The following is a 25,670-nucleotide window of genomic DNA, read 5'->3' as shown; positions in this document are numbered from 1 at the left end:
ACAAGAGCCAAATCGCTATGGCCAGACAGCTGGATCTGAGCGTCTGCGAAACGGCGAGGGTGCTCCTGGTCAGCAATGCTGAGTACCTACCAACAGTGGTCCAAGGAGGTGGTTTTCACACATCTTTGTGAAAACTGCCTAAGTATGTTTTTTGAAGAAATTTCTTCTTAAGAACGGTTGGTGAATGAGGCCCATTGTTCAGGAATGATTTAAAGTAGATAAAGAGTGTAAGGTGTTGCCTTGGCCTCCAAATTCCCCAGACCTCAATCCAACTGAATCTGTGGGATGTTCTGGAGTCTGAGGCCCAGTGGCTTCACCTCACAACTTACAGGACTTAAAGGATCTACTGTCAACGTCTTTGTGCCAGATACCACAGAGCACCTTCAGAGGTCTCGTAAAGTCCATGCCATGGCATAGCGGCATGCAGAGGACCAACAGCAGACAGGTTAGCGTTTATACTTGCTAACGATTGGCCGCGTGGTGAGGTGCCTGAATAGACATTGCCATTTTTTTTTAAATAGATAAATGAAAAGATTAATCAGCAGAAAGTACAGATTTTTTTTGGAAACGTAATAGTAGCTCGTTGCTTATTGTTCTCTGTGTAACTGTTGTTCATGCTGCATTCAGGTCCTGCAACTCATTTTGAATTACTGTTGGCTTCCTCGTACCTTCTTTATCATCCATCCGGAGATGATTAGCTACGGTTCCGTTAACCTTACACTTGCATATCGTCAAACTAATTGCACTGAGAGGGATGTTTACCGCCTCGGTTATGGCTTTGTAGCTTATTTCATTTGATGGTTGTTTAATAATGTCGTCCCTGAGAACTTCGGGAAGCTCCTTCACCATCACAATGATCGCTACTTCATTTTTATTTTTAACCGTGACATTTATGTATATTTCAGTACAGTATCTGTATGTTTGTTCCCTATTAATTTTGTTTTGTTCGTTTTATAACGTCAAAGGACATTACGTGCATCATTTGAAGTGGATATATGCATTGAAAGTATATTAAATAACAAAAGGCGTATCTGAATACTTTCTCCTCGCTGTACAATTTACAGCAGCTTACTATACTATTACTTCACTCTAAAACAGAACAAAACAGCAGAGAAACGACATGTTAATACCAATAAGGTTCATCTTTATTGCAGAGGGCTGTTTCAGTCCAATTTAACATCTCATTTCGTTTAGGAATGAAACGAGGATTACTTCACACACACAAATGCATGTTTGTTCACCTGGTCACTCGCACATACACACACCCTTCACACTCACGCACTGCTGCAGGAGTCGGAGTCAAGAAGCAGAACGCCAACTCATCTGGGCCCGCTTTCACAAAGAGTCTTTCTTTCAGTAGGAGCACAGATCTAGGATCAGATTTCCTTTCTTTCTTAGCCTGGATGTTAAGGCATCAGGTCAGTACGGCCTGGATTCAAATACTACTGAAACGGAATCTTTCTTTTTGGGTCAGCATACTGGTCACTTCAAGCTAGGGCTGCACAATACAGGCAAAGTCCTAATACTGTGATTATACAGCCACATATTGTGATTGCAATGTGCTTTAATAATATATAGAGGGGAAAACCTGATTTTTCTAAATTTCTGCACAATAAAATAGCCAAGATGTCCAATGTGAAATGCTCAGTCCTAAATCATATATGTTCATGGTGGCAGGAACCAGAGGTAATTGTCTCTAAAAGCTCCCTCACAAAGTTATTTCATGAATTGGTTATAAATGTGCTGCATGACTCCTAAAACATCATTTTATGATGGTTCTGAGAGCAAAATTTGGCCTAAAACATGTTTTTAAAAGGTGTGGTGAACATGCAGGGCAGTTGAATGCAAATTAGCACCCAAAGAAACTTTAACCCAACTTCTCCCTAGATTTAGGGCTATTTCTGAAATTCTGCAAAAATTTTTAGAAAAATGGATGGACTACCCCTTCATAAAAGTACTACATTGGCCTTCATTATTTTAACCAATATAATTTACTTTCCTTGGATTATGCGAATACTTTGATTCATCAATAAATCACTTCACTAGAACTGTGATTGGTCAGGATGCTCACAGCACAAAGAAAACAACACTGTGATTGGTTCCAGAGCTAATTTGCATATTACAGCCTTCCGCCATTTCAGTATGACAAAGGCCAATATTGTGATGACGACTGAACGATAAATTTCCGATAGATACGATTCCGAATGCTACTATTTAAGCTAGCTGGAATCAAGACTATTCACACTACAAGCTAAAATGTAACTGATCCAGATAGTAAGATTTGAATTCCGTCGCTGCAAAAATGAATTACTGACTAATCCACGCTCCACCAAAAAGTGCTTTCTTTCATTGCTACTAGTGTCAGTTTGGACAAAACTTTACAGGAGCTGAATTTAATGAGAATCCAGTAATGAGAAATGTTGTTAACACATTTGTGTAGTTTAGCCCTTCAAATAATCCGTAGATCCAGCCCGAAACCCTACAGCGGCGTTTTAGGCCACTGTTAAAAAAATAAAAATAACAGACTTCTAGAATAAAATTGTATTTTCAAGAATAAAATTGTAATATTTCGAGAGAAAAGGCGTAATATTTAGAAAATAAAGTCGTAGAATTACAACATTAAAGTTGAATATTACTGAGAAAAGTCGCAATATTGTGGCCAAAGGGTTTGCAAATGGTAGGGAGCACCTCCTTGTGTTAAATGAGGGAGGTTGAGGAGTTGGTAGTTACACTTCTGTATCGATTTCACCCATAAAGAAACACTCAGTCTCCCTGTCTCTCCTGGCACATCAGCACTAGACTGTTATTAGTATAAGAAACGGCTGAAATGGCTGTGCAAGAAACTGTGTTTATCTAGAAGAAAGAACCAGACGGACTCGGAGGAAATTGTTGAAGAAGAACTCGCAGGCAGGGTCGTCTACAAGACTATCGGTGGTTAAGCCTCCGTGCCATTTGAAGAGGGCATGTAGTTTCATAGGAGGCATTGAGAATGATAATCAAAATGATTGACCCAAAGGAGAGGAACTCCGGCGTGCTCTGTGTCTTCCTCGTCGCCAGTACAGCAACCTGAGGCCTCAATGAGTTATAGCAGCCCCCCTACAATTAGCCCACCTTATCCTCGAAATATTGCAAGTTTATTCTTGTAATTATACGACTTTATTATCAAAATGATACGATTTTTTCTCAAAATATTGGGATTTTATTCTAAAAAATGACATTACTCTCAAAATACTACGACTTTATTCTCAAAGTCTCTTATTTTTATATAAAATGCCATCATAGAAACCCGCCTGCTTGCACGCTTTAACTTGCTATAACTCAGAAACTGAAGTTCTCTCATTCAAATCCAGCTTCTAAATGTCCAATTGCACGGATGAGAAGTTATTTCCAGCTACAGCAGTGGTGAATTTGTTTACCTAGTAGCAGGTCTAACGTAGAAATATCTGTGGGTGGAGCGTGGATCGGTCAATTAGCGAACTATAAATCTGTTCTCATACTGTTCAGCCATTCTCAACAGCACATAGGAACTCGGTAAGTGCCATGCTTTATTAAAAACCACTACCATTCCATCACAAAGCCCAACAAGGGAAACCTGATGAATGTTCTTATGAATTTATCTTGGTGCAAACCACACCACAGCATGGCGTATCTGTTGTATGCAAAATAATGTGTCTTTTTGGTCATGTTGGAGCAAATGAGGTAAGTCGTTCAGCACTGCAGTCCTCTACACTGATATTTTTTTTAAATCTTGCATAGTATAGCTCAGTGGCAAGCACAGGCATAGAAACAAAACTAAGCAGAGCATCGCATTACAAGCCAATGCATTTTCCCTCCTAGTGTGGCTGAAATTCCGCACTGCGATATTCAGTCAAAATATCATTGTGACAGAATAAAAAATGTGTCCTTTTTTTAAATGTGTGCATGTGTGCCAGCTAATGCCTTACTCAGTTTACAAAATTTAAATATATTGATTATTAAACCAATGTATATTATATTTCGATCAGCCTTTGTATCAAGATTTAGCAAAAAAGTATTCTGACAGCACCCATGCAAAAGCCCTGGCAGGAGTTTCACATCATGAAGTATAAAGAGGAAAAAAAAATATACAGATACTCTTGAAAAGCTAGGAACCCTCCTGGTCACTTTGTAGACCATAAAATGCTAGTGTTAAGGCCTTTACACACAGAGCATGATTATTCGTGCGACTGATTCAGACTTCACTAAATTAATTTGAACACGTGTCTATGTGATGATTTTTTACACACCATGCAGGATTTGGTGAAAATGAGCCATTATTTTATTGGCCCTCTGGCATAGCGACAATAAAGCTGACGAACTGGCTGCGCCGCAGCAGCTAGAACTTTTTAACAAAAGTCAAAAGGATAGTGTGTCCCCTGCCTTGTTCCGTGTGGTACTGCCTCAAACTGAGTTACAGACATCAGAGGTGTTTGCAAAAGCACTAATAAAGTTTAAGCAGCTGAAATTTGGTGGTGAAAATCTCCAGGTTCTTTTCCCTTTTCCAAAATGAAAAGTAAGCTGCTCGGAGCTCGGAGTAGCAAATCATATCTGTGTCAGTTCAAGACATACTGTTCGATCAACACGATGGGGAAAAAAAATAAAATAAATACAAATTCTGGGGTGTATACAGTGCTCAAAAGTAGTTCTAGAACACTTCAATCATCTTTTGTTTTCTAGAGTTATTTTTTATGTATTGTGGTTTTAAAATTGTGCTTTACTCTATTCAAAAGTATCATTTCGACTATGACTTATGACTTAAGAGTCCAACTGATAGCAAGCTAGAACACATTCACCTAACCCCCCGTTTTGCTTCAAAATGTTGGGACACTAATCCAAATGTCTATTTCAGATCACACTTTTCTGAATTAAATTAATCTAAAAAAAAAAACAACAAAAAAAAAACCTGTCTCTTGGTAATAAAATGTTACAGATATGGTAATAAGAGTATAAATACGATGAAAATTCCAAAATAAAGAGAGAAAAAAGGTGCTGAAGTGGGGGGAAAGAGACAGGAAATACAGGACATGGTCCAAACCTGCCACTCTGTTCATCCCCACGGGAAAATCCAAAAAGCTAGGCCGAGTAGCAGTTGTGCAACCTTCTGCACTCGATGGCTAGAAAAGTTAATTATGGAGGTCGTTTTGAGTTTGGTTGTTATTACTAGCTGTTATAACTTTTCAGATGGATAAGAATGAGCAAATGATAAATTCATCTTGGCAAATAATGAACAATATAGAATAAAAGATATCCCAAGATACTTCTGAGCACTGTATAGCTTTGAAGTGGACGTGGAGGGACAAACAAAAAAGCTTCTGGATTTTTTTTTCGCGTCATTTATTTGTGGTCTGCGTGTTCACTCCTTAACGACTCTCTGCTAGGTCCTCGGTATGAATACGAATTGCCATCCCCTATTTACTTGCTCTGTGTGTCGTCTGTCTGGAGAATAGTGAAACCATGCCTAGTGCCTTGCTTTAAAAAGTGCTTCAGATCTTTACGCCATTTTCAATTCTGTTGTTCCTCTGCTTTGATCTTTTATTTCGTTGCTTGCTTGTATCTACTTTATTGCCTCAGATGCACCCGGTTTACTCGCTATTGCTCGAAGCTGCACGCAGAAACGCGGCTACAGAACAAATACGTTCTCTTGCAGAGATATTTTCTCTCTCCTCTTAGTGAGGTTAGTGACTTCTGACCTCCCAGTGGCCTTTGGCAATAAAGCTGCGCACTCACAGATTCTTGATCAATCACTGATTGTACTCATCTGTGATAGTGTTTGGAATCTATCTGTGCAATCAACCACTGCAATAACATTCAATCTGCCCTCTTAAATCTCTCAAATAAGAAAAGAGATTGCATCTCTTGTACGTGAAAGTAAGGGCCTTTAGTGATGCTACTAAAACAAACCTGACAGAGCATAGCTGGCTAAGGTACAGAGGCACACCTGCTTTACACTGCAGGAAAAGCCAGGATGATGAACAAGCTGGTGTATGTGGGCTTGATGATTGTATAAGATGTGTGAGTCGGTCCAAGTTTGTCAGCATAGTCAGTTTGATTGAGAAAAGTTTTACTCAAACACAAACAAAAAGAGAACTGCAAATTTGTTGAATCTGAAAAAAAAAGAAGGAATGCATTGGACTGAGATGAATGGAATCAGAGCAGGAGATGAGCAGGTGTTCATCTCTCACTCGCACTCGTTTTCTCCCAGAACGCCGAACATGTTGAGAGTGAAGCCTTTGCTCTTTCGGTCGGACCTCACGCTCTCGTCTTCGTCGTCTCCATCGGCGTCCTCGTCGTCGTCTGCGTCTCGGTCGTCCTCCTCCTCTGGCTCAGAGCTCGATTCGTCCTCCTCCTCGTCCCTCTCGCTGCTCTCCTCCTCTTCCGTCCTGCGGCCCTGCAGAGCCACGATTTCAGCCAGCTCTGGGTGCGATTCCCACTGATCTGGAAACAGAGAGTGCTGACGTTCAAGTACCGATATGCGTTAAGGAAGGGGTTTTTGGTTAATCACAAGGAAGAGTAACTCTGTGAGTAAACTTCCCCCTGTTGGTGGCATAAGTGTTTGAATACTTTCTGCTGGCCAGGACGGCTAATTAGCACGATCAGTTATTAAAGAAATAAAACATACCGAGAGCAGATCCGTGCAGCCCAGATTAATCAGTGTCTGAGGATTATAACAAAACAAATGTGGTGAAAATCGGTTGAGTAATAAGGAAGTTGTGGCTGATTTAATCCTGAGACTCTTCATCTCTCAATACAAGTGAACCTGTTCACAAGCGGATCTTGACCTCTCCAACATGGCAGACGTGCAGACGTATCGCCTCAGATAGAGAACAACAGGCAATGCGGCATCTAGGTATGTATATCTATGGTTTGACCAGAGTAATTCAAAGAAATAAGTGAAATATTGAACAAAGCTTTACTGAACGCTATCTTGCTACAGGGCATGTAGTTCTGATTTGTTTTAAGATCAAACGGAACTCAGTCTGAGGCAGTGAGCGTCATTATTGACTTCTACTGCTGATGAAAAAGAGAATATGCAGGATGCTTGAAACTTAAGTGAGTCAGCATTGTGCTGAATGAACTGCTCTAGGCAAGTCTGGTGTTGCATAACTTGCACACTACAATAAATGTTGCTCTTTTCTTAATCTAATGCCATATCTTCTCGCTACCGAGGACACAGACAGTGATTTCAGTACTTGGTTATTGGAACCTAGAATGGTTAACTGACTAGTCAATTAGAGACTGAATGGCCATGAAACATTATCTGCTCTCATATTCAGACATGAAAACTCCTGAGTAGTTTCAGAGACTGCAGCGCGGTCCTGCAGCATCTTTCCCTGGAGAAATTCCGAGACTAAAATACAGGGGTAATTGCGGTGGAATTATTTAGTTTATTGGGTTCAACAACTACATGTCCAAATATTGTACTGTTCTCTAGGTGTTCTGATTTATTTGATGAAAATTTGATGCTTACTTTAACAAGGTAAAAAGGTCAGCTTCTACTAACTTTGGCAGATATCTTCTTTTGAGACACCACATCTATTAAAAATCGTGTCTGATCTAAAAACTTTGCCATCATTTGTGCTCTACAGGAGTGGTGTTCAGCACTTTGACCCCAGTGATTGCCACTTGTGATGTAATTTGTAGACGGTTGTTTAGCTAAACTCCACAGTTCACATAAATCGACATGTTCCACTCACAATATACTGAATGAAGAAATATATAAGAAACTTGAACACTCAAAAATTAAAGCAAATTCACTGCTCACAAAATGTGACTCTTTTCACACTTTTGATTGGCCAAAAAAAATAAAATAAAAATAAATACTATGTCTGAGGGTTGGGTGACTGAGGTGCTTCTGACAGAGGGGTTGTTTCTCAGAATTCTCTGCTGGCCGTAGACCCCCAGTACAGTCTGTAAAACACTAAATAAAATCATTGTACACACTTAAAAAATTACGGTTCTTTTGCTAAGAAAATGGTTCTATATAGAATCCTGAACACTGAAAGAACCCTTTGCATGATCAAAGGGTTCTCTGCATCATGAATGGGTTCTTCAGATTGATGGAGGATGTGCTGTAAATGGTTCTATATAGAACCATTTTGAAAAAGGTTCTATATAGCACCAAAAAAGGGTTCTTCTATCATTACAACAGACATCGTAACAATAGAAGAATGCTGTGCTACATAGAACACTTCTCAACTCAAAAAGGTTCTATATAGAACAATCTACTCTTAAAAATGAAAAAAAGGTTTTTCTATAGTTACATGTCTAGCTTGTTACAATAGCAGAACCTTTTTGGTGCTATAAAGAACCCTTTTCAAAAAGGTTCTATATAGAACCATATAAAAACACATTCTCCATCAATCTGAAGAATGCTTTCATGAAGCATAGAACCCTTTAATCATGCAAAAGGTTCTTTGAATGTTCATGGTTCTATATAGAACCATTTTCTTTACTGAAAAACCCTCGGAGAACCATCTTTTTTAAGAGTGTAACTGCAGACTTATTATTATTCTTATTATCATTACAGTATTTTTATATGTGGCACTACAGGTTCTCATTTGTTCATTCCATCTCATTAAAATTTTAGAAAAACTCAGCCTAACTACTGTGATGCACACATATGCGCATCCCTTTTTTCAAGATTTAGTTTTTCTTTCTAGCATCAGTGCAATCACATCAAAAAGTGTACAGACCTGCATTTGTATAAGAAACAAACCAAAAAACACAAACAAAAAAACCAAAACAAAACCAAACCAAAATAAAACAAACAAAAAAAAAACAGTGAACCAGCAACATGAACTTAGTGACCGGTTGACGTCTGACCTTTGTTCAGCGTGTATCCTGGTGGCCGGAGACACAGACAGAGACGTCCATCTATGGCCAACCGCAACAGACTGTTGGCTGCCCGATAAACATCGTTCCGTGCTGCCTTCGCTGTTTTATATCCTCTCCTCTCCGCCCACGCTGTTTATGAGTGAGAGAGCAAGAAAGTCAGTGCTAATAAAAAGTATGTTTCATAAAGATATAAACACCATCTGCAAGACAAAATGAATGAACAGAACAACAACTCTGATAGAAATATTTGTAAGCTGATTAAAATCAGTGTCTGTTTAATATCTGTTTAGATATCTTTTAAAGATAAAGATATGGGTAAGTCTGGAGGTTAGAAACTCAGGCTTTTAATATGCGTCGTAAGTAAGACTGCGATAATAAGAACACTACATATGTACCTTCACATACATCCCAGGCTGTCCAGTCGTGATCCTGCTGCGTGCCAGGACTCTGCTCAGGGTGTGTAAGCTTCAGTACAGAGAGAAAAGGAGTGCGCTCACACAGAAAGCCCACTGAGCTGTAGGGCTCCTGCAGCTGGGACACCGGGTAGATACCAGCCAGAATCTGACAGGAAAATAACATCAGTCTTGTCAGATTAGTTTAAGATTAACAAATCTTTAACCAGAACTTTGCTTGTTCGCAAAAGGTTATTTCAGAGCCACTCGGTTCTACCAAATGGAAATTGTTTGCCTTCAGTGTTTTGTGCTTATGATGATTTCAGATCATTTTTATAAACATCAGTGTCAGACTAATTAATGACATTCTATTAAAAGACTGGTTTACCAAGTGACACTGGAGTATTTTCACCTAAAATTAGTTAATGAAGCAGAGTCTTGTTATAAAAATGATAATAGAACATTAGAGTCATAATCAATCTTTTAGTACTTTTACTTTCGATACTTTCGGTACATTTGAAGGCAAATACTTTCGTACTTTTGCTCAAGTGGAGGTCTAAAGGGAGGAACTTCTACTTTTACTGGAGAAATATTTTACCTTGGGTATCTCTACTTTAACTCAAGTACATGATTTGTGTACTTCGTCCACCACTGACCACTATGCATGTTTAAAGATGTGAAAGAAGCCGTTCATGAAACAGGTTCTGTCAAAAGTGACTGCAGGACCAGTGCCTCCTTAATGAGCAGGGGTAAATGGAGCTAAAGGGCTAAAAATGAAAAAACTAAACATGTTTCTAACCATTTGTGTGGAACCTTCCTTTAAGTTTGGAAAGTAGAAGGATGTATTTTATTTAAAAAAACAAAGAAAACTTACTAGTACCTTTTCATTTTTCTATAGCAAAAGGCAGTAGGATGCTAACATTACTGCTACTGAGTGCTGACTGGTAGGCAAGCTGATCAGCTCACTGGCTGAGTAAATCGGTTTGTGCTCATTGATGTCATGAATGTACATAAGACAAGTTATAATGTCTTGAATTTCAAAAATAACAGCTGATGTGTTGAAATATTTTATGCTCATGTGTTCAGAAAAATAGTTAATTTTCCTTTAGAAAAATTATTGAGCATTTACAAATTATGATTTTCCACAAAAGGCCCATAGGATTGCATTCATTTTGGACTTGCAAAGGAGCACCCTCTAGTGTCTGGCAAACCCAGAAGACATTGTCAATTCTTCTCGCTACACATATTCTGATTCAAACTCAACACGTCTGACCATCAGTGGGCACTGCAGGAAACTATCTGGCACCACAGTGTGGCCAAATGATAAAATGCAGATTTTTAAGGAGCTGTACTAGACTCTTTTTTTGTTTTTGCATTAGATATTAACAAATTATTGCTTACTATGTTTTTTAAGAAAGACCCATTATCAATTTTGAAGGAAGAATTTCACCAAACCCTAATGTGCAGTTATTTATCATGGATGTGAGTGGTGTTGTACCTGGAGTTGCTTGTTCACTCGAGAAGGGAAGACGAGTCCTGGACAGTCGCACAGTTTAACAGTGGGGGTGAGGTAGTACGTCTGGAAATATTTTGTGTGTCCAGGAGTCCGAGACACGCTTACAACCTTCCTACCAACCAAACTATTTAACACAGAAGATTTTCCTACGTTGGGAAAACCTGCAAGAGCAGAGAGCACAATACTGTAAATAAAGAGAATGACAACAGCATATATAAAAGATATAAGACTTTAGACACGTATATTGACCTAAAAAATTATTGATAGTAATACATATATGAAAAACAAACCTTTCCAAACTTTAGTCTAGCTTAAACATTCAAACTTCACAATTCCAGCAGAAGTTATGTGTGTTTGGCCTTACCTATGCAACCTAATGTGAGAACTCCATCCTTATAAAGTTCCTGTGTGGGGCTGTTCATTTCCATAGCAACATCACTGTGGTGCTCCATCAGCACTGTGTCTGCCCCATCATCAGGCCAATCCCCTTCTGTTCCCATGGCAACCGCATCCTTCTGTATCTTACTCTCCCAGCTACTTAAATCAACTGGTAAACAAAAACAACCACTGTCATCAGTAAATTATATCTTTATATATCTTTCAATCTTATCCCAAACATCCAACAAGACATGTTTAGCGTCCAAAGATTGGTTCTTTAGTGTTATACTGAATCTACAAGGCTAATGTAGCTAACAAGTAGTACAATTAAAAGATTTAGTTTTTCCTTTTTTTTTTTAGCCATGTAGCTCCATATATTCCTTCAATCTTCACTGCTGCTGAAACTTAGGCCCAGTCCCATTCCACCCCCTGTCCCTACCACTTAGCCCTTAGCCCTCCGTTTTGCACGTTCACATCTAGGATTAGGGTGTCCCAATTTTTGTTGAGATAGAGGGTTAGGGCGAAGCGTTAGGGCTACTTATTGTAGAGACACTCCAAATAGAGACTGGCAAGATGGCTGAGCAAGCGACCAAAGAAACCCACAAATTTAAGTATATTCTCTGTTAAAAAATTACAATAACCACTGTTTAATCTTAGTTTAATGTCATTTCAATGTATTATTGTCCTTTTCTTCATAACAAGCATAAAAAAATCGCTAATAGCATGCTAACGTCTCGGTAGATAGCTAACTTTCCCGTTACACCTTAAACAGTCCCGTAGTTCTGATGCCTAAAGCGCCAGAATGTAACTGCTGCACCATTTAAAGTGGAACAGGAAAATTCAAACGAGAAGCTGGTGAATATCTGACTTCAGCTTCATATCACCAAAGAATTAGTGGTGGGTGATAATAAATAATTGTCATATCCCCCCTCTTTGAAGGCATATGATTCCCTAAATGTAACTAAAGCCCAGCAGTGAGGAGCTGAACTTTACCCTCCTCTGCTGTCACTGCAGACTGCCAGGGTCGCCTACAGAGCAGCGCTAGTAGCTGTTAATGAAGCAAGTTTTTTTTTAATTTGAGGGTCCCATTTCGTAGGGCAAGATTTCAGCCACTAGGGTGACACTCGAAAACAAGGGGTAGGGGTAAAAAGAAGAACTGGGATTGGGCCTTAGCATAGTGGGCATCTCACCCTTTCCTGCCGTGATCTCTTGACACGCCCTCATAATGTGGATTGGTCCTCCTGCTTGGCTCCACCCCCCCTTTCGCCTCATCCTCCTTTTCTGCAGCACTGTGCAAGATAAGAAAGAAAGATAAACAACTCATTGAATACAAAAAAGCAACGCATGGCTGAAAAACGTCTAACCAGGCACAGGCACTTCTTGGATGCATGTGTGATGTGCTCTCACAGGTGCTGTAGGGCTGTCCTGGGTGAGAGGTGAAGCAGACACAGTGTAGGTGAGGAAAGTGTTTGGTCATATAGTGTTTCCATGCCAACACGAGCGGAGCAGGGCACAGGTCAACCTTATTCAGCACCAGAACTACCTGCTTCTGCAGTGGTCCTGTAATGTAGTGATACAGGGCTGGAGGAAACTGCAGCACCTAGACGCAGAAAAAGAGAAAGAAAGAAGAGAGACCAATATTAATTTCGGTTCTTTTCATCACTCTTATGGAGTGAAATACTTCAAAACTATTTAAAACTAGCAGTTTAGATGCTTATGTGATTTATAGTGAATGGAGAAACTGAACTTGCATTTCAGCCAGATGATTTTTCTGTCGTTGCTGCCGTATTTGTGACCGAATTTCTGGCCTCACCAAAATTTCACTTCACTTGGGAGGAGAAATAGACGGTACTTTGCCAATTAAGCCGATAAAATTATCTACCTAGGTAATATGCTTAAATTTGCCATAATATGGCCACATTAATTTAAAGAAAAGTGACTTGTGGTAGAAGCATTCTGTGGGACGTGGGACTTGCCACTGGCACGGAATGAAATTGTGTTTAACATACCACTGGCATGTTCCGGCTTGAGTGGCCTATGCCAGTAGAGAAAGCCAATGATCTCTGTGTCCTAATAGTGAATCACTGCCACTGTGATGTTTTTGTAAGTGCAAGATCAACCGTGGGCAGGTAAAATCAAGGGATTCATTTCAGCCAGTTTAGGGACAGTTAGACAAAGCTGATTAGGCTTTGATCACAACAAACAGGAATGAAGGAGGCTTGTCAGGGTCAGCCAGATTGTTCTGACTGATGCTGGAATTAAGGCTTATTCTAAATATGATTTGCAGTTGAATACATGAAAGAAGGCAATCTTTTCCCTCACTTCTCTTACAGTTATTGCAACCAACAGCTCAGCAAACTGAAGGCATCTTAGTGCAGTCAGTGCTCTATTTGGTCCTCAAAATGGCAGCAATAATACAGTGCAACATCATGAGAAAGCAAGAATAGGTACATGTCCACTGCAGTATAAGAGGACATTAGTTTTAGTGTAATAACAAAAACCTTAATGTTTCGTAGCTGACAGTATGTGAAATATACACGACCGCAACAGAAACTCCCAGCACGGCTCGTTTAGCATAAGCGCTTGAGCAGTGGTTGTTAGAATCTGTCACTGTCTAGGCATGTCAACTATTTAAATGCCTGACAGTCTGTCAGACACATCATACTCCAAAATGCGGAAAACAACCACTCTGTGATTGAAAAGCATCACATGCAGTATTGTTACATCAGCCAGCTCCACCTGCTGGTCCTCTGGGAAACTGTGCTGTCTGAGCTACAAGCCACTTGTATATCATGCCTTGTCTACACAATCATATACATTTCACAAACATTTATAAGTTAGAATCTTCTGAAAACTTCATAATCAATACTCAGTAAAGCACTCACAGGGTGTCTGAGATCCACTATGAGCAGAATGATGTCGGACATCTCTAGCACTCTCCATAACTGTCTCCAAGTCTGGGTGGGAGTAAGAATGAAAAAGAGACAGATGTCAAAACAGGCAGAAATAAAATAGGTCAACTGGCAATAATGTTAAAATCTGCATTATACAAGCTGTAACATCGTGTGATTTTTTTTAAACGTAGTGCTTGAGTATTTGAGCGACAGCTTAATATTTGATATTTATATTGTCAAATATTCTTCAAGATTAAAATTATGATGAAAATCAAACGTCAGAAACCTCTCACTTTCACCTCTCACCTCTAGATTGTGCTCAAAGTGGCTGAGGGTTCCAGGAGGGTTCTTCGAATAAAGAGAGTCCAGAAACTCATGAAAAGATTTCTCCTCTTTTCTCAAAAGCTCTTCTCTCTGCATCCCATAATGCCAGGAGGGCCGCCGTGGGAAATCCAGCCCTGAAAGCAGACACACTGAAACTAAGCAAACTGGAACAGGAGAGAGTGATTTAAGGTGGACGATCCAAATTTTTAGGATTATAAAGCAAACCGATGAACTGATGAATTCATGAAGAACTGCTGGAACTAAATGCTACTTAATAGCGTTCTGGCCTATCAAATAGGTTTCATCGCTCAATGCGGCCAAGATCTGCCTCCTTTGTCAGGAAGGGGACATTTGACTGACACACACTATTTGGTCGCTGTTTTAGCACCAAGGTAGACAATCAAAACGATGCTGCAACGAAAATTTACTTTGGTTCAGTGACCACTGGGAAATGCTGTGTCAGTAACACTAAAGAAAGAACGTATGGAACCGGGGTGCTAAGAACTTAAGAAACTTTTTTCAATCCATTGTCTATGTCCCGCTGAAAGGCATGTTGTCATGGTGTGCAGGCAGCTGCTTGCTACAGATGACTTGCTAATATTTAGCTTCTTAAACTAAAGTTTTTCTCCCACTGGACTGATAAAATATCATGTAATCAGAGTGTAACCTACAGTGGTGTAATTGTCTGTGGACAGACTTTCAAATGAATGTTTATAATAATGTTTTTAAAACTGATATAAAGCAAATAAACCTTGTTCTTCGGGGAAGACTTGGTTGATGTCCATCTCCAGCTCTCTCTCCGGAACTGGTTGCAGAATTGTCTCCCGGGCCATTTTCTTCCGCTTCTCAACCTCTTCTTTGCTCTCCTTCTCAAAGTGGAGGCGGTATCTGAACTCCCCCAACAAAAAAAAAACCGTAAGGTACACTACAGTCTCATATTCAGCCCTTTTGAGCACACAATGGACCACAATGGACTCTTCCTAATTACGCTATACTGAGTCAATCTGTCATGAAATACTACATTTAAAATGGTTCATTATACTGTTTGTTTCAAAGCACATTTGAAAATATTTTGCTTTTCCTTAATTTCTAGAGCAATCCCTGCATTCACCTTATATTTTGGAGCAATTTTGGTGTATACTACACTTTTGAAATACTTTGCACAGTACATTGAGTCTCCAGTTTAATACATCTACCCAGTATCTACTCTCATTGGCCATTTTATCAGGTACAGTTATGATACAGGTGCACTTTTTAGGTTTACAATTATCCACTGAAGCCCATCTGCTGCTTGAGTCCCCTTTTACTAAGACCATAAATGAAAAGGGACCACCATAAGACCACTGCTAACAAGATATTACTTGTCAGTATTCTCAGTGTAATTGCATGGTAGTGTATGAGTGTATCAGGCACAGCATTTTTGCACACATCCAAGGCTCTGCTGGAGATGATTCACAAAAAATCCAACAGTTTAAGAACAACAAGCAACTCTGAGGATTTTAGGTATTTATTTATTTTTTTTTATTAATTTTTACCCGATTTTCTCCCCAATTTAGTCGTCTCCAATTCCACCCGCTAGTTAGGACTCCCCCAATCACACGATACTATCAACGCTAGGAGGGTGAAGGCTAACACAGGCTTCCTCCGAGACCTGTGAAGCCAGCCACCGCTTCTTTTCGAACTGCCGCTCACGCAACGTCATTGGACAGCCAAACGCGCTCGGAGGAAAGCGGCAACCGCCAGATCTGTTACGTCAGCTAACTGACGCCTGCGCTGACTAGCATCGCGCTGAGTGATGGGGGGGAGAAGGAGGGGCCATCCTACCCACCCGGAGAGAGCGAGGCCAATTGTTCTCTCTCGGACTCCCGGCTACGGATGGCTGTAGCATCACCAGGGATCGAACTCGCAATCTCCTGATGATAGGGCCAACGCTTAGACAGTTGCACCACTCGGGAGGATTTTAGGTATTTTAACCGTCTACAGTGCATAATATCACCAAAAGATCCAGGGAATCCAGAGAAATCTCTGTGTGTAAAGGACGAAGCTGAAAACCACTACTGAATGCCATGGCTTGAGATCCCTCAGACAGCACTGCATTAAAAACTGGCAGGCTTCTGTGATTGATACCATCACATGGGCTCGGAATATACTTTTACAAACCGTAGTCAATAAGCACTGTTCGCTGCGGAATTCATAAATGCTTCTCTGGGCTTGAGCTCCTCTGAAATGGACTCATGCACAAGGCAAACATGTATTGTGGCCTGATGAATCAACCTTTTAGACTGTTTATGGAAATAAGGTACATTGTGTTCTCCGAGCCAAAGAAGAAAAACACCATCCAGACTGTTACCAGCATAAAGTTCAAACGCAAGGGTCTGTAATAGTAAAGGGGTGGGGTTGTTAAATGGGGAACTTGCCCTTCTGTGAAGGCACCATTAACGCTGAACACATTTTAGCGCAATATACATTGCCTTCAGGCAAGATCTCCGCCAGGGACATCCATGCTTATTTCAACATAACAACAACAAGCCACGTTCTGCATGTGGTACAACAGCATGGCTCCATAATCAGAGGGTGTAGGTGCTGGACTGGCCTTTCTGCAGTCCAGCCTCATCTCCCATTGAAAAGGTGTGGCGCATTATTAAGCTCAAAATATGACAACGAAGGCCCTGTACGGCTGACGGAAAACTTGTATAACAAAATAGCAAAAATTGTATAATAAAACAGCAAAAATTTCTGCTTTCAAAACTGTTATCAGTTTGAGTCTTCAGTCCCCATACCATTATTAAGTGTTGTTAAAGGAAAAGAAAAGGTGATGTAACATATTGGTAAACATGCACCTGTAACATGTTTTTGGGAATGTGTTGCTGGCATCAAATTTATATATTATATAGTATATATTTTCAAAAAATAATGAAGTTCATTAGGTAGGTGTTTCTGTACTATTTTCAAATTAATACAGATCAAACAGAATTTACTAATCACTGCTTTTTGTTTTTATTAGAATTTCACATACAGTCCCAGCTTTTTTTAAACTGGGGTTAAAGAAGCTGTACCAACAAGTCAGGTGTGTCTAAAAGTGGACAGAAAGCATACAAAGTGCTTAAAACCCCCCCAGCAATACTGACAGCAACAAATCGTCTACCGTCAGTAACTGTAAACCTACAAAGTGCCCCTATATAATAGGTGATTCTGATAAAATAGCCAATAAGAGTACAATGTAGGTGTACACAATAAACCAGCAACTGTGTTTTACAGGCTAGGTCATGATATTAAAGGCTCAAATTTCTTTATAAAAGCTAGTCCCATAAGCCCAAACCCTACTATACTCTTACTACATAAACAAGGAAAACAATCCTACTGGTGGCCACTGGCCAGGCAGCAACCGTGTTCGTTTCACTTCGCCTGCTTAAATATCTCCTTTCTATTTATGCAGACACAGCTCTTGAGTTACGTTTTGCCTCTCGGGCGCTCACCTGTTGGGGTCATAACGGCCGTCTCTGGTGCCAGGCTGCTGGTTGATCTTCCTAATGTCCGTTGTCTCACTGTCCGATGTGTCTGACTGTCTGTCCCGTCTCACTCCCCTCTCCACGCTCGCATTCCGGCTGTTCTGACCTGAGCCTGGATCACCTTCACAAGCGCAAACAGACGGACGACATAATCCGTCACACATTCCTTAAAGACTGCATTAAACAGGCATTTACTGCAGAACACAGTCATTCTGGCGTTTCTGGTGTTAATCCGACATGAATAAGAAGCTGATTTCATTACTGCACTTTGGCAGTCAGAAAATAAAGAGGGTCTCTGTGAAAAGCTAACAAGCAGCATTTCATTAAAAGCGTGTAATACTTGCAGTCTCTGAAGAGGCCCAGCAGCGGTAGGGCCTTTATATTCTGTGCATGAACCCTTGCATTTCAATTCTCTGCTAACATGAATCCCAAAACTGAACACAGTCAGTTCCGTCAGTCATGTGGGAAGATGATGTTTATGTATATTCCATTATAGACTATGATGTCAAATTTACTTTATAAATAATAAGCCATTAGTAGGCAATTCGCATGATGATAATGCACATTTTAAATTGTACTATTGAGCACACAGCTATGAATTTTTAATGAAGTGTTTTTAAAAGTTTCTTAAAGCATTTTCAAATATATACATATGTATAAATGTGTGTGTGTGTGTGTATATATATATATATATATATATATATATATATATATATATATATAAACAAACACACATATAGTCATTCAGAATGGTTTGATGTAAAATGTATAATTCTAGTGAAACTTACCAAGTCAGAATTATTCACAATGTTGGCGACAGGAACCAGCAATCCAAAATGTTTAATGCTTCTAAAAGCGGCCTCATTTAAACTTTGGTTGTGTGCTCACTGAGACACGTATATACGTTATATGAAGGTTCTGGCATAAAAGATATTTTTTTTAAAGCCATTCATAGGAGAAGTGTAGATGCATAATGTTGTATAGCAAATTAGTCCACTGAGCAAACTTACTTTTTCAGATCTACAACTATTTTATCAGTAATTAAGATCACATATAAAAACTCAGAAGACGTGTTCACTGAAGGTTTTGGATAGTAAATAAAATAGCTACAGCAACTGTAAAGAAATCTCAGCCAGCAAGTTTCTCTACAATGCACCACTGCACAAACCGTCAAACCACTCTGAATGACTTGGCATACATCAAGTCTAAATTTCTTGTTTTCATAAAAGTAATTAATCTCTTCTGGACTAGATAGAAAGTTTGGCTAACAAATAAATGGTTTATGCCCAGATAAATAGCTTTTTAAAGGGGAATTCCAGTCATTTTTGTTTTGTTTCTGCATAATTCAGTCGCTGAGGTCTAAACAAAGTCATTCAGAGGGTTTTAATGTGAAATGGTTCAATGTAGAGAAGCTTACAGCAGTGGTGATGGGAACCAGGTGTCAGCAATTTTATTTGCTATAGAAAACAACCCAACCTTGTGTCTTCAGAGTTTCTGATGCTGGTAAAATAGTGGTAAGATATATTGATGTACTATTTCGCCTTACAACATCCTGCACATACCTCTCTGCCATGACTATATCGCTGCTGTCGGAAGAAAATCTTGTTTCTTCATTTTCGTTGTTTTTCAGTTTTTGACATAATTTGAAAATGCCTGTTGCTCTTTACATTGTGTTTATATTTCATGAAGAATGGACCAAAAGAAACGGCCCAAAATGACTTGGAAAAAAGTCTGGTTCCATTGACTTACATTAAAAAGTAGGTTTTTTCCTTGTCTTGTAAAGTCATCATTTTGGAGATACGAGGTTTTCTTCCGACAACAGCGATATTTTTAAAAATACATTTTAGGCCTGAACTTAACCTCAGAATTGTCATAAAACAATCCGTCAGGCATTTTAAAGGGATGAAACACTTTGGACGTCTGGTTCCCATCACCACTGCTGTGCACAATTCTGACTTGGCACGTTTCTCCCGAATGGACGATTTCACATCAAACCTCTCTGGGCGACTTTGTTTACATCTCAAAGACTTAATTATCCAGCAATTCTGAAAAATCGGTGATATATGCCTTTAAAGACGCATTTACAAAGCACTGCACTCCAGCTTTGCTTCATCGTTACATAACTCCGCACTGAGTCTGCGCAGTGCGCTCCGCTAGTCCGCATTACCCAAACACTGCTGATGAAGAAGACAAACCACGTTACACTGCTCGTTCCACTCTATACACAAACAACAAGGACAATTTCAACATTATCTTCAGTCCACATGCAGAAATAAATCTGCTGTTTAAAGCTGACACCAGTTAGGTTCTCGCAATTCCTCCTATAACCCAGTACCTCACTTGTCTAAGTCTGTCAGTCAGTTTTTGTGATGTCAGTGGTTGTTGACAATGCTGTCCCCGTCTTTTCTGTATTGTGTCAGCTAACATTAGCTAACTAAGCAGCTGGCCTGAAGTCAAAACAACCAGACAAACAAGTTAGCAACGCGTTTCTCTGAAATCTAACCGTACAAACAACACGAGGATGAAGTTGGTTTCCTATTCGCCAGCTTGCTGTTCGAATTTTCCAGTTCCACCTTAAATGGCGCAGCAGTTCCATTCTGGCGCCTCGGGTTCCATTAACCTACCTCAGGCGCCAGAATGGAACTGCTGCACCATTTAAGGTGGAACGGAAAAATTCGAACAAGAAGCTGACTCCAGCTTCATATAAACAACTCGTTCGCCTTCACAAAAGACTAGCAGTAAACACGCTACGTATAATGTAAAGCTGAGCCCCACCAGCTTCCACACTAACGTTAGCTAACCGTTATTTTGAGTTCAAACTTCAACGACACTCACCTCGTTTTCTCTCCCGCTTCACTTGAAGCTGTTTCTTTTTCTGTTTGTTACTGAACGGCTTCCTCCGAGGCATGTTCGCCTAAAGAGAAGTAAACAGCGAAGACACCACCACTGTACTTTTTTTTTGCAGCTGTTCGGTTTAGTTTAGCCTTAGTTTTGTGTTTATTTACGGCGGGTGAAGTTTCTCCGCCACTCTAACGCTACGCATGCTAGCTAACGTTACTTTTTCTCTGCGACGCCAAACTACAACCAAACCAGGCGGACCCTACCACTTTTTCACTTCAGCGCTTTATTTAAGCCTACGTTATTCTAGTTGAAGTGTGGGTACAAAGGTTCCACTACATAATGTGTTTTGTTTCCACATATTTTGGAGGAAATTCCCCTTCACCGTTTGGATCTCAACGAGAAATCACTGCCGCACATCCCCCCCTACCTCAGCGCAGTGGTGGCGTCCACCCGTCATTGAAATAGCAACCAGCTAACTCCAGACAGTGAGTCCATGGGAGGAAAGAGGTGAATCACGGTTCACTGGAGACAACGAAGGGGCGGTCAGTCAGCTATAAATAACAAATATCGACTATGTTGTTACAAGGTCAAAGATTTTGTAGGGTCACTAGTAGGCTAAGAAGGTTTGCTGCTGTGGCCGGATGTGTTCGTCCCAAAGTTTAACTCTCCAGCCTTATACACTAACGTACGTGGCCAAAAGTTTGTGGACACATGACCATCACACCTACATAAGCTTGTTGGACATCCCCTTTCAAAACCATGGCCGTTAAAATGGAATTTGCCCCCTCTTTGCAGATATATCAGCATTCACTCTTCTGAGAAGGCTTTCCACAAGGTGTGTCTGTGCCCATTCAGTCAAAAAGAGCATTTGTGAGGTCAGCTACTGATGTTGGATGAGAGGGTCTGGCTCACAATTGATGTTCCAGTTCATCCCAAAGGTGTTCAGTGAGTCTGAGGTCAGTGCTCTGTGCAGGCCAATGGAGTTCCTCCACACCGAACTCGTCAAACCACGTCTTTACGGACCTCACTTTCATGTGGGGTTTTAAAGGGGTGGCTGTGGTGGCCAGTTTCTTTCCCTGAAATCTAATAGGCCCTTTTCACAAGACACAGAAGTGCATAAATGCTGGGTAAAACATGTTCCACTGTTGCTTTACGGCAGTTACTAACCTCAGAAATACAGGCGTTTGTATCACTTAAGCTCACCACAGAAAATGTGTCACTTTATCTTTGTCACAGTTAAGATTGGAATTCAAGGATGTGTCCAGAATGGTTAGAGAACCAAACATACAACAGTGTGGGAGCCCAGACTAAATAAAGGATATAAATGCTTCGTGGAAAAGTTCCTTCACAGCTGTCAGAGTACAATAATGTCAGCTAACGTCTTCAGTGTGATAAATTGATGGAAAGGTGAAAATAATTGTGAATACATTACCCGATGCCTGGGACACTGTTTTATGATAATTTAGAGAGAAAAAGTTTTGGCCTAAAAACAAACTTTTTAAAAATTATATTCATGGCGCAGAGGTTCATGCAGGGTGTTGTAAGGAAAAATAGTCCCCAAAGAAAACATTTTTCATCACTATTTTACTGTCATCAACTTTACATATAAAAACTCAGAAGACTCGTGTAGGTTCACTGGACAGTAAATAAAATGTCTATATTTGTGTTGTAGACATGGTGACCCCTGGTTCCTATCACCACCACTGTAAAGAAATCTGAGTCTCTACAATCAACCATTTCACACCAAACCCCTCCGAATGACTCAATGAGTGAATTATGGTGAAAAAGAAAAATTGGTGATCGAACAAATGTTAGCTTGAGATTTAGCAATATTTTTAAGTAGGCCTGATGTGAGAACCTGTAGGAGAGCTTCTAAAAATGGGTTGCTTTTTAGTTCCAAGTTCTTTCTGTGTGATAACAGGTGGGCGGACACAAGGGACTATAACAAGGCCTCTAAATATGTTCATAACTGTTTTTATTTGCATTTTGAAAAAGGGGAATAATTCACTCTATTTTGATCTTATTAATGTCTATTAATGAGGCTCGGGGTCCATCACAAGAGTTGTTAATACTAAGATGAAGTAGTGGTAGCATAACAATAGTGAGTGCATCATCATTCGCACAAATGAATAGTGAGGACGATTGTTCGTGTCAAGGACATTCATAGAGCTTGAGGACTGGCTAGCGCTCAAACCTCTTTTTTGTACCATTAATTTCTTGAACTCGCACACATACACACGATATACTAGATATCCGGATATACTTACTTTGTTATCAGCATGACTGAAAACGGATTTCCCTTTTTTTTTTTTAGATAAATTGACAGGACCACATGCATATTGCGCAACATATCAAAGATGTTCATACATATTGTCTGACAACAGCAAATATAGAGGTCATAGTGTAATAACAGTAGATAGAAATATCTACAGAAGACTGAAGCACTAAATTAAATTAAAAAAAAAAAAAAAACTTTCAAAGGTCTAGTCATAGACTGGAAGTAACTGGAAGTGACCTATGTAGTCATGGAAATAGCCAGGTCTTTCAACAAAGACTTAAAGGGGAATTCCACCTATTTTTCAAAATGCCTGTATAATGAAACAGATAAGGTGTAAACAAAGTCGTTCAGAGTGGTTTGGTGTGAAATGCTCTGTTCTAGAGAAACTTACCAAGAGATTGCTCACAGTGGTGGTGATAGGAACCAGACGTCCACCTCTAAAAGCTCCCTCACAGAAAGTTGTTAATGGTTGTGAATACGCTGCCTGATGTCGAGACGTTGTTTTTGATAGTTTTGTGAAGTTCTGGCCTAAAATGTATTTTAAAATCGATGCATGGCATTGTTAGGAAAAACAGTCCTCCGAGAAAACTTTTGATTTCCAAATATTTTACCATCAATATTATGTAGACAATTTTACTGGCCATTATGACTCCTGGTTCCATTCACCACCACTGAACCACTTCACATCAAACCACTTTGAAATACTTTGTTTATTTTGAAATTTGGCTGGATGTCCTCTTTAAACAGGAAGATCAAGATATTTGTGTGAAAAATAATAATAATAAAAAAAAAAATCTTCAGACATTGCTTGTTTCTTGGAACACAAAAGCAGGCCTTGTAAGGAAATTCCTTTCCTTTCACGCAGCTTCCATTTATACAGTCTTTGTGTTCGTATCTCTGTTCTACTCCAGGTCCGTCCCGCCTCATGAATTGAGGTGTTCCACCTGTATGGCTGAGGTTTCTACGGTGGTGCAAAGGTCTTTGTGAGGGGAGATGTCAGCCACGCTGACTGTTTTATACTGGATGTCCGGCGGCCCCACTGGTTTGTACTGGTGCAGGTCGAAAACGCACGGGACGCCCTCCGGTGGAGGGTAGGCGTCGGTCCTCTCAGGCCGGTTCTGAGCACCCCCTGCTGGACCTCCTTCTGGGCCCCCTCCTGCTCCGGCCTGGCCGGGACTGTGGCTCCGCTGGGCTGCCGCTGGCGGAGTGGGCACCAAGTCTGGTGAGTGTTTATGCATGTGCTTCATCAAGTATGTCTCCTGGTGGGCGGGTGGACAGGGCAATTGCTAGTTAGACAGAACAAATCAACACTCTGACATATCTGGGGATACTGTCAGTCAGAAAGGAACAGTTTGCCAAAAAAAATCTAACATACATGAATTTCCCCCTTTTACCCCAAATGTAGTCAGTCAGCCAAAACTCGGGCCCGATCCCATTCCTTATTTTTACCCCTAACCCTTGTTTCAGTGTCTCCTTGCCCCTTGGAACTGAGTTACAAGGGGTAGTGGTTGAAATCTCCCCTATGAAATGGGACCCTCATATAAAAAGAGCATTACTTCATTAACAGCTACTAGCGCTGCTCTGTAGGCGACCCTGCCAGTCTGCAGTGACAGCAGAGGAGGGTAAAGTTCAGCTCCTCACTGCTGGGCTTTAGTTACATTTAGGGAATCATATGCCTTCAAAGAGGGGGGCAGTTATTTACTATCGCCCACCCCTAATTCTTCAGTGATATGAAGCTGAAGTCAGATATTCACCAGCTTCTTGTTCGAAGTTTCACGTTCCACCTTAAATGTTGCAGTAGTTACTTTCTGGCGCCTCAGGCATCAGAACTGCTGCACCATTTAAGGTGGAACGGTAAATTCCGCTTGCTACCTACCGAGACATCAGCCGACTACTAGCGATTTTTTATGCTTGTTATGAAGAAAAGGGCCATAATACACCAAAACAACATTAAACTAAGACAAAACAGTGGTTATCATAATTTTTAATGGGGGAAAAAACTCACATTTGTGGGTTTCTTTGGTTGCTTGCACAGCCATCTTGCCTTTTTTTCTTAATACTAAAATAATAACACTCTGTTTGGAGTGTCTCTGAAAAACCTGTTTGGAGGGCCATGTAGCCCTAACGCTTCACGCCACCCCTCTATCTCAACAAAAATCCAGACACCCTACGCCTAGACATGAACGCGCAAAATGGAGGGGTAGGGCTACGTGGTAGGGGCGAGGGGTGAAATGGGACTGGGCCTTTGGTGTCTGAAGTTTGCTTCTTTAGTTTTGAACTGGAGCTATGAAGCTAATACAGTTAATAGAAAATGCTCTGTCCTGGAGGGCCACTGTCTTTTCAGAATTTCTGCTAAATTCAGTGGTTGAGATGTAAACAAAGTCAGTGCTTTGTTGTGAAATGGTGCATTGTAGACAAACTTACAGACTCATATGTTTACAGTGGTGGTGATAGGAACCAGAGATCACAAAGTCTGCAACGCAAATAGAGACATTTTACTTACTATCTATCACTGTCCAAAAAAAAGTAAATAAATAAAATAAAAATGTACTTTTTCAATGAAAATATCTTTACATTCACTTTTAATGGAAGTTAATGTAAAGACATTTATTTCAAGTAATGTGGGAGCATTTCTATTTCTTTATGAAATTTTCACACAATGTAAAAATCGGAAAAAAATGTAGA

At 40.2% G+C, this 25,670-nt stretch overlaps 2 protein-coding genes across 12 annotated transcripts in view; both read right to left on the bottom strand.

The window, feature by feature from the left end:
- Positions 1-1,123: 1,123 nt before the first annotated feature.
- On the bottom strand, positions 1,124-21,138 carry gnl1 (guanine nucleotide binding protein-like 1). Its single transcript, XM_036594662.1, has 12 exons — positions 20,702-21,138; positions 17,834-17,987; positions 15,109-15,245; positions 14,340-14,491; positions 14,025-14,096; positions 12,547-12,739; positions 12,330-12,428; positions 11,126-11,308; positions 10,744-10,922; positions 9,249-9,414; positions 8,842-8,982; positions 1,124-6,453 (listed from the first exon to the last, which is right to left on the bottom strand). Exons 1-12 carry the CDS (start codon positions 20,772-20,774, stop codon positions 6,197-6,199), a joined length of 1,806 nt encoding a protein of 601 aa, XP_036450555.1. The 5' UTR covers positions 20,775-21,138; the 3' UTR covers positions 1,124-6,196.
- A 2,739-nt stretch (positions 21,139-23,877) lies between these two features.
- The window catches only part of znf384b (zinc finger protein 384 b), a 29,159-nt gene continuing 27,366 nt past the window's right edge, over positions 23,878-25,670 (bottom strand). For 8 of the 11 annotated variants that reach the window (XM_036594531.1, XM_036594601.1, XM_036594574.1 and 5 more), the window contains one exon: positions 23,878-24,271. In XM_036594531.1, coding sequence (XP_036450424.1) covers positions 23,909-24,271 — 363 coding nt within the window. In that variant the 3' untranslated portion in view covers positions 23,878-23,908. The remainder of the gene's footprint in view (positions 24,272-25,670) is intronic. The other 3 variants (XM_036594566.1, XM_036594610.1, XM_036594617.1) reach the window with 1 other exon arrangement.

The sequence above is a fragment of the Colossoma macropomum genome, unplaced genomic scaffold (genome assembly GCF_904425465.1).
Source record: "Colossoma macropomum unplaced genomic scaffold, Colossoma_macropomum, whole genome shotgun sequence".
Taxonomy (NCBI): Eukaryota; Metazoa; Chordata; class Actinopteri; order Characiformes; family Serrasalmidae; genus Colossoma; species Colossoma macropomum.
Note: the sequence above shows the minus strand (reverse complement) of the source record. Positions and strands in the feature narration are given on the sequence as shown.

What these genes read in the sequence shown, in the direction of transcription:
- gnl1 (XM_036594662.1), bottom strand. Translation starts at nt 20,774, where the DNA reads ATGCCTCGGAGGAAGCCGTTCAGTAACAAACAGAAAAAGAAACAGCTT. An exon ending in AGGACAGCCCTACAGCACCT is followed by an intron (nt 12,429 to 12,546) that starts GTGAGAGCACAT and finishes TATCTTGCACAG; the next exon opens with TGCTGCAGAAAAGGAGGATG. An exon ending in AGGATACACGCTGAACAAAG is followed by an intron (nt 6,454 to 8,841) that starts GTCAGACGTCAA and finishes CTCTGTTTCCAG; the next exon opens with ATCAGTGGGAATCGCACCCA.